General features: G+C 48.5%; 2 protein-coding genes across 2 annotated transcripts; both read right to left on the bottom strand.

Moving 5' to 3' along the window:
• Window positions 1-1,264: 1,264 nt before the first annotated feature.
• On the bottom strand, window positions 1,265-2,654 carry SETTUDRAFT_169252 (uncharacterized protein). The gene has a single exon (XM_008027943.1). The coding sequence runs from the start codon at window positions 2,615-2,617 to the stop codon at window positions 1,517-1,519; it is 1,101 nt and encodes a 366-aa protein (XP_008026134.1). The 5' UTR covers window positions 2,618-2,654; the 3' UTR covers window positions 1,265-1,516.
• A 1,106-nt stretch (window positions 2,655-3,760) lies between these two features.
• On the bottom strand, window positions 3,761-5,059 carry SETTUDRAFT_28509 (uncharacterized protein; the record flags this gene model as incomplete). The annotated part of the gene is made up of 5 exons (XM_008027889.1): window positions 3,761-4,121; window positions 4,172-4,545; window positions 4,594-4,664; window positions 4,713-4,769; window positions 4,819-5,059. The coding sequence occupies 5 exons, from the start codon at window positions 5,057-5,059 to the stop codon at window positions 3,761-3,763; spliced, it is 1,104 nt and encodes a 367-aa protein (XP_008026080.1).
• Window positions 5,060-9,358: the final 4,299 nt, after the last annotated feature.

Genomic DNA, 9,358 nt, shown 5'->3' with positions numbered 1-9,358 from the left:
TGTGCATGTGCAGGGTTGGTATCCGACGCTGCTTTTAGCAGCCGGCGTACATTGTCCACGCCCTGGATCAGGAAGGGATCCATACCAGGCAGGCGAAGGCGAACGGGATATCTAGACTTGTTGTCAACACAAACGGCGATTTTTCCGGGACTCTGTAATGGCAATCATACGTACCTCAAGTTTTTCAACAGCACAAACGGCTCCGTCATGAAATACAAACTGTGGCCCAGCCCGGGAATCGCATATGGCAGCCATGGAGGAGCCAACTTTGCCGTGCTGCCACTGCTACTGTTCTTGCGTGCAACCCGAACCACATGTACAATATAATACGCAAAATAATGTGCTAGCAGCAGCGACACAAACCCCGTGCAAAGCGCGAGAAAATGCATTTTTCCTTGTTCTTGGAAGCAGAAGCAGAAGAAGAAGAAAAAAATAAATGAATAAATAAATACGGGGGAGATATTATGGAGTGGAGATTCCAAAAAAAAACTGCGATGGGGAGTTTGTCCCTTTTTTATATCATGCCGTACTGTACCCCCACATACACAAGTAGCGCTCTACAGACTAAACATAGATAATTAGCCCTGTCTGCCTGCCCTGTCTGCTACTGGATGTAGGTATGGGCACAGCACAGCACAGCACTGCACTGCACAGTGTAGGCAGCGAGTCTGTAAAAAAAAAAGAGGCGCGGGTGAGCAAATGTGCTGTAGTGTGCTGTATGCTATCTTTACGTCAGAAACAAGCCAGTTGCCTGTTTCTCACATCTCACTTCTTACTCACACCCATACACACACCCACACCCACACCCACACCCACACCCACACATACATACCCATACCCATACCCATACCCCGTTACCCATAGCCCGGTATTGGCCCCCCACCACACTTTTTCCTCCCACACACCCCTCCCCCACTCCCCGAACTTGGACTTGGATTTGCCCCCGTTACACTCATTCCGGGGGTGGATTCAAAACTAACCCCCCCCCCCTCCGCTTTGTTAGTGTATTTTGCTGGCCTCGTATGAGAAATGTTGCTCGTGTGGTGCGAGAAAGGGGTGACTGGTTGGTTGGTTGGTTGGTTGGCTGGCGTGATATACCGGGCCCTTTTTTTTGCTCTCTTTCTCTCTTTCTGTTTGAGGGATATGGGGGCTGAGAAGATGGATTGGATGGATGGATGTGATTTGATTGATTGATTGATTGATTGATCGGGTTGTACATGCGAGGAGGAGAAAAAGTGGGTATGAGCACATATCACAGGTTTAGTACGTATTCAAGTACGGGGAGAATATGATTGGTATATATATATATATATATATTCTTTTAAAAAAAGAGGATTTGGATACTTGGATGCCTGCCTGGTGGTATGATGATGACGGTGACGGTGGTGATGTTTTGAATTCTGCGGATATAAAAGTACATGATACTGGGGTTTAACTTTATTTTTAGGCTCAGCCTGGAGTATGCTGGGGAAGTTGGCAGAGTAGCAGTAGCAGTAGGAGTTGTGCTAAAGCTCATTCAGCCCTGTTTAGCCGCAGCCTGTACTTTGGGCAACGACCACTCGAGCGCCTTTTCCCAGCCCTGGCGATTGGAAAACGAGGGCTTGTAGCCGAGACGCGCCTTGATCTTGTCAATGCAAATGGTGCGCTCCATGGTGGTGAGGCGGACGACCCAGGGCGTCAGCACGGGCTGCTTGCGGCCGAGCGAGAAGATCCAGTAGAGCCATGAACCTGTGAAAGCAATGGCCTTCATGAGCCAGATGGGGATTTGCTTGACCTGCTTGTCCTTGACCGGCTTTCCCATGATGTCGGCAACTAGGCGCGAGAGGCTCCAGAAGGGAATGTGCTCGTCGTTGGTCACGAAGAAGGCTTCGCCTTCGACTTTCTTGTCGGCGGGCAGTGGTGCAGAGGCGCTGGCTTCGAGGAGCGCCTTCACGAGCAGCAGCTGTGCGTTTGTGCAGTTCTCCACGTAGCACGTGTCGTAGAGGTATGGCTCGTTGCCGACACGGATGTTGGCGTGGCCGGTAAAAGCCTGCTTGGTCATGTTGGTCGTCATGGATTCATCGCCAGACCCGTAGAGGGCTGCGGGCCGCACGACCGCCGTCAGCATTCCGTTTTCGCGGTTGGCCTCGAGAACCGTCTTTTCAGCGAGTGCTTTGGTGTGCGAGTAGAATTCCGGCTGGTCGGGATAGAAGAGAACCGGCAGGTCTTCGGTGGCTTCGACCAGGGGCTGGCGTTGGTTGTGTACGACCGACGAACTCGATGTGTACACGAGTGCGTGCACAGTGCCGACCTCTTTGGCACAGTCGACAATGTTCTTGGTTCCAATGACATTGACCTTTTCCAGCAGCGAGTGGTCGATTTCGAAAGGGTTGGGCGAAATTGTGTGGAGCACAACCTGCGGCTTGACTTCCTGGAAGACCTTGGCTATCTCATCGCGCTTGGTAATGTTGGCAGTGTAGTATGTGGCATTTGGGTCTCGATTGCGCTCAGTGTTGACATCGACGACAGCGACCTTGGTATTCGGGGTCGCGCGAGCAAACTCGCGGACAAGGTGGTGCCCAAGAAAGCCGCAGCCACCGAAGATGAGAACTGGGCCCTCGAGGTTGCTGTTGCTCATAATGAAGGCGATGGAGGGCGATTGATGATGTAGCTCTGTGTACAGTGGTGGGGTGGTTGTGGAGTTTGTGGGATCGAAAGCAAGGGTTTGTTGGTGAGCGGAGAAGCGACCTTTTAGCAAACGCGAGCAGCAATGCGGCGAAGGTGAAGAGAAAGGGATACCGCTACATGGAGAGTCTGAAGCAAAGCGAGAGTGTTTGTTGATGCCGAATCACAGCAAATCGTACGATGGTGTGGCGCGGTTCAGTAGCCCCTTTCACACGCATCGCCTCCAGGCAACACTACCTACACTAGGTGCTCCCTTACCCGAAACCACAATTGTTACGTATCCCAACCCAAAGTTACATTGAAGCCGACGACGCCTGGCACCCATGGAGCGGACATGTACGTAGAGCAGAGAGAGGCGTGGACGGAAGCAGATAGCGCATCCTTCGCGTGTGTCGATGCACATGTGCATGGGAAAATAGAAGGTTGGTGGGGGGGTGTTGCTCGAAGCGCCGCGGAGGGACGCCAATGTGCGTGGCGCAGACACAGCAGATACAGGCTAAATGCATGCAACAATATCCGCGATAAGCTACTCGCAACCGCATCCTGGCCGACAAGTGGGTTGCATGCTCTCTGCTGCCGTGCAACATTGGTTACCGACACGCTGTTTGATAGTGCTGTCGTGGGGCGGGGCTCAACGCCAATGTTCAAGGCATGTTGCCTGCCATTGGCCTTGTGGGGGCCGCCTTGCCCCCCGGAAGCTGACAAGCGCATGTCGAGTGCTAAGTAAGCCGCAGTGGTAGCAAGGTTGCCAGACTAGACGGCAGCGTGTCGTTGATGGAATCTGCCTCGATGGACGGGCATTGTTCGTAATCGAGCTGCCGCGTGTCCCCAAGCCTGCACATGACCGAGGCTGTGGCAGCCGGGGTGGCAGTCGAGTCTTTGTGCTCCATGGCCACGATGTAGCTGGCTGTTTTGCTTCTCATGTCTGAGTAGTTGATGTTGGATGCCAGACAAGATCAAGACAGACTTAACAGACCCAGCAATGTTGGCACATGGTCACATGACAACTCGGACTATAGCGCTCGTAAATATGCTCAATTTACATCTACATGGCGCCATTCAAAGCCAACTCCAGCGCAACTGGTATCGCAAATATCTACCGACTGTGTACGGAGTCAGGCTTCCTGGGTTCCACGTAGCCTTCAGTCGCTGTGACAAACTGCAGCGGAACGACTTCGGGTTTCCGTATCTCGTCGTGTGGTCCCTCGTATATGACTGACAGCGAGTCTTTCGATGGTGTCCTCTGCCCGCTGCTGACTAGTCGTGTCCGAAGACTCGACAGTCCGCTTCTGCTGCGCTTGACAAAAGCGGGCGCGAAGACAAGACACGGCGCGATGATGACCGTATTGATCTCAACAATCGTCATCTCCGACGTCAGGACAGCAGCCCAGAAATGATCTGACTCGTTCAAGTTTCTGATTGACCACCCCATCCGCACTACACTGACAATACACGCCCTGTTTGCTATTAGTTTCGCTTGAGATGAAAGCCTAGGGTGTTGACTCACACAAGACCGACTCCAAAGACAGCAGCAACTCCCAGCTTCCTCTGAAAATTCATGTTGAGCTTGTACACTTGCTGGAGCGGAATGGCCAGAATGTAAAAGTCGAGTAAGACATTGACGGCTGCCTGGATCACAACGACTTTGTTGACTGCTTGGCAGAAACTGTTTGTCACGGCGGAGATACCCATGCACAGCATAGCCTGCGCAATCTCATGGCCCATGAATGCCGCAGACGAGAAAAGGGTAAAGAAGATGCCGAACCAAATGAGATGGCGAGTAAAGTCGACGACGTGGAAGAATCGAAAGTAAAGTAGCAAGACCGACAGTTTGGCAAAGCAAATGGCGATGATGTACAGCGCGGATAGCTGGTTGAGCCTCTACGAAACGTTAGATACCAATGGATAGACTGTGCAAGAGACAAGTACCAAAAGATTTGGGCGCGTCAACGTCACTGCGCGGATATCCCACAAGTGCTTGCCGTAGCCAATGTCGAGATCTGGTCCATTAGCACAAGTCGTAGCAGGACAACGCGGCTGTTACTTACCGGAGATCATAAGTCCGCTATGAGCAGCCGATGCGAGCGTCGCAATAATACACATGACTGTCTGATATCAGCAACAATACCACCAATACGAATCTTGCAGTCTTACTGCCATCCCAGCCCACCACGTCCTTCGCACTCCGGCGTGCGACAAAACGCACCACCACTGCCACGGCTGTCGCGCTCAGAAACACGGCATTCATGACGATCAGCTCGGTGTCTCGGGAATCCGGGTTGACGAAATTCGACTTTTGGCCCGGAGGCGGTGGAAGCGCAGGCAAGTTCCATATTTCGCCTGGCATGCCTCCAGGGCCCGTTGGGAGAGGAATTGCTGGAGTCGTTGCCGCCATGGTGTCTTGCGTAGCTGGCTCTGCAACAGTGGCAAGTCACTTATCGTTATATCCCGTCACGACTGAGATTGCGCCTAATGTCGACTTCGGTGACCGAAGGATGCACCTGCACACTTCAGCCTTGCCACGCGATAATTGCTCTGCCCATTGGCAAGGCGTCCAATCACTCGTACCAATCGTCGTGCTTTGCGCCGTGATCCCAGTCGGGAAATCCTGCACATGGCATCCATTCAAATTGAACGCATATGCCGACACGGCGAACAGCTGCAATAGCGGAGCTGCCGTCGGCCCACTGTCGCTGCACGTAAGCCACCTGCCCCGGTCTTGCGCCCCCCGAGCGATACCAATGCCTCTCCGCATTTACTTCCCCATTGGACCCTAGACGGCCGGCTTCTATTTTCATCTGCTTTTACTCTCTTCCCTGATTGCCCACTCACTAACTCTTTGCGGCTCGACCCGTACGTCTCGTGTACTACCGAGCACAACACTGCCATGCCATGTCCCCCCGCTTCTCCAACCTAGCCAGATGGTCATTTTACGTGCATAAATCGAAGCGGGTTTTGGAGGTTGGCGCCTGAAAGCGAGATGAGGAAGCAGTGAAATAGAGAGTTGAAAGATACAAGAGTCACAAGGTCATGGACTGCAGCAACACTCGGCGGGCCGTGGACGCCAGCAGGCTCGGCCCGCACTGGTGTACTCGTGCTCGTCGCGTGCTCGCACTGACGCTTTGGCGCACACGCTTCTATCACGTGCTGCCGAGGATGCCCGTGTCTGGTGCGCAGCACAAAAATGTTATCTCGCATTTTGAGCATTAAATCCTGCATTAGTTGCAAGAGTAGAAGCAAAGGCTACTTGGAGTAGATACACCATGTAGGGTCACGTGAGCCAGATACACGTGCCAAAAAAAACAAAAAACATACAACAGCAGGGATTCGCCAGTGGTCTCCCACCTGACTAATAATCTGCCGCACAAAGATTTCTACGTATGGGGAGCGAAACGGGACCCGGTAATCTACTTTGGCTATGGTCGTATATACTGGGTATAGGCGTTTCATACACCATCTTTAGACATGACATTCGGGAAACAGCAATTTTGCGACGTGCAGATAGACTGGTAAACGGGTTTCCACATTGGGATCTCGTTCTACTTACAATATCCCTGTCAATCCCCATCCAAATCTGACGATCCATAGCTTGTTATATAGCTCTAGAGTAGCTGTATAACTTACAATCATACAGTTTTTCTTTAAATTCACAATAGAGCTATTATATTAGTTCGGAGCTCTACATAGAGACCTACGTGTTCTAGACGTAAGTAGGCTGACAACCTCTTGAATGTTACAGCTATAGAACAAGTTAACATACGGTACTGGTAGACCTATTATGATTATGATTTTCTGTTTTTCCGCGAAAGATGAGGGGTATGACTTCGTAGACCTATTGTGGGGCTATAAAATGAGTCATGGACAATCTGATTTGGATGGGAATTGACGGAAATAACGGAGAAAATAGATTGCGATGTGGAAACCTAGTAGTTTACCACACTTGGCTGTAAGCAACTACAGCCTTAGCATTTCTGAATACTAAGCCCTCTGGAAATTTTCATTCTCAGTCAAATTGTTGCTAGATCCGACGGCCTGAACAGGCGCCACCCTTAAGGGGTTGCGCAGCGATTCAGTTACATTTCTAGGACATTAGAAACATATTCTTCTACCTACTTCCCCTTTAACGTGGTTCATAAGCGAGTCGGCCACTTTGTACCGGCGCGTCGACGTTAACACTATAACGCGTTATGTCTTAACTACATAATTATTTGTTAATCTAACGTGGTTCATAAGCGAGCGGACACCCCAAGCGAGCGGACACCTCCCCACCAGCGCGTCGACGTTCATATTACAACGCGTTATGTCTTAACTACATTAGATTTAACAAACTTTTTCTAAAGCTAATATCTAACTTGCTATTTCTAATATTAATTCCTAACGTATAAAGAGTGTTAAACGTGCTACTAAGATCTATAGCGTCCCTTAAATAACTTTATTTTACTAACGCGCTAGAAGACACTCTTAACGCGACTATAAACTAAATTTAAAGCGCTTAAATAAGCTAGAAGAGGAGGCTATTATTAGGCGTATTCTTAAAGAGTCTACGCGAGGATTTGCGCCTACAAAGGCTAAGGTTTAAGCCATAGCTAATAAACTATTAAAAGAGCGTGGTAGCAACCCTGTTAGCAAGAACTAGGTTAACAACTTTATTAGGCAGACTACTAAGCTCTATACGCGCTAGAGCTGTCCCTATAATCACTAGCGAGCCACCTACAAAGACCTAGTGGCTATCTAGCGCTAGTTTAACTTAGTCTTGGCAGCAAAGTAGAAGTAGGGTATTATAGACAACAATATCTATAACTTTAACAAAACTAGCTTTATAATAAGCAAGATTTTATTATAGTTATTAATTATAGGCTTAAAAAGATATAGGAAAAAGAAGCAGATATAGCTAGGCAACTATAAGTAGGTTACTATAATCTAAGGCGTGGGCGCATTAGGTCGCTAGATACCACCCTTTGTTGTTTTTGCGGGTAAGGTGCTTATTAACGTCTAGTTTAAGAATTTGCCTACTAACTAGGTTCTTAAAGTTAGTCCTAATAGCTAGACGAATAATTAGCTTAGTCTTGCCTAGTTAGAGCACTTTAATACTTATATAAAGAGGCATACTATAAGTAGGTATTAACTACTTATTATTAACAGCTATAAGAGCTACTGCTCTATTAATTTTCAAGATCTTTGCAAGGAGAAGAATATTATTCTTCTCTACATACCTCCACACTCGTCTTACCTATTGCAGCCCCTTAACGTCGCCTGCTTCTCGCTATTGAAGCGCAAGTATAGTGACGCTGTTTTAGGCTTAGCACGCAACTGCACCTACTATATTAGCAAGGAAACCTTCCTACTAGCCTTTAAGGCTGCTTTTAAGCAGTCTATTATAAAGGAGAATATCTAAGCTAGCTTTAGAGGTGCTGGTTTAGTCCTACACGACCTACAGGCTGTGCTATCTAAGCTTAATGTAGTAGTGCAGACACCTTGTTAATTACCACAACAGGTAGCTGCCTAGCAGGCGCAGACACCACGCAACGCGCGCGAAGTTAAGTCTTAAATTAGTCTTATTTAAGAGAGCGTAAGAAAACGCTATAGATCTTCTACTAATTTACTTACTAAGTAGATCGCGTAGCTAAGTAAGGGGGCCTAGCAAATAGTACATAAAATAACGCTTATAATAGAGGAAATAGGTACGCTTTAAGCGGCTCTTAACAAGTTAAATAAGCGTAAAAGCCGCAAGCGGCGATACGTATAGATAGAAGAGACTCTTACTATAGGCAAAGTACAAAAAGTATTAGCTAAATAGGCAGGTAGCAGTTATAGTAATAGTAAGAGTGCGTTAAAGAGGGTGCGAGGAGAGCGGCGGTGCGGGCGTTGCAAGCAGACTAGACACAACGCTCGTACCTGCGTAGTTAAGATAGATAGTGCAAGTAATAATAGCAATTCTAATAATTAATTTAGTATATTGCAATAGTTTATTAACTATAATAAAAGGCTGTAATAACGTATTAAAGTTAACGCGCTAGTGGGGAGGTGTCCGCTCGCTTGGGGTGTCCGCTCGCTTATGAACCACGTTATTCTAAATCTAATCTTTAACTTGCTTTTTTTTAACGTCTAATCGCAACGTGTTTAAAGCTAAAGACGTGCTACTTCTATTTATAACGTGCCTTAAACTACTCTCTAAGACTAACGCGCTAGAAAGCGCTTTTAACGCGACTGCGAACTAAATTTAAAGCGCCTAAATAAGCTAGAAGAGGAGGTTTGTAACTGTAAGAGGCTACGCCTAAAGTGTGTGTGTGATCGAGTATATCTATACGACTACCTAGACTTCAAGAAGCTTGAAGTCTTGTTACTGCCTTTTTGGCTATGGATGGCGTAAGTAGTCGTACGCTCGGCCCGTTGGGCCCGCCCATTACAGTAACGATGTTACAACTTCGCCAAGTATTGAGCCAATCCCAGAGCCGGATCGGAGGAAGTACCTGCCGCCCTTCATCAGCCATTCGCCCGAGGTCGGATCCGAATTCGGACCCGACTAGGATAGGTATATATTGAGACACTCCCTGTAGCTAGCTCTGTAGACTTTTGATATCCTTTCGTACAAGGCCTATAGGTGGCTTGTTGAATCTAGGCTCTTTGTGATCCCACGCACTCCCATATGCCTCTGAGTGATCCTACGACCGAAACAGATCCGACCTGCCTTACC

The sequence above is a fragment of the Exserohilum turcica genome (assembly GCF_000359705.1).
Source record: "Exserohilum turcica Et28A unplaced genomic scaffold SETTUscaffold_21, whole genome shotgun sequence".
NCBI lineage: Eukaryota > Fungi > Ascomycota > Dothideomycetes > Pleosporales > Pleosporaceae > Exserohilum > Exserohilum turcicum.
This window is presented reverse-complemented; position numbering and strand designations above follow the sequence as displayed.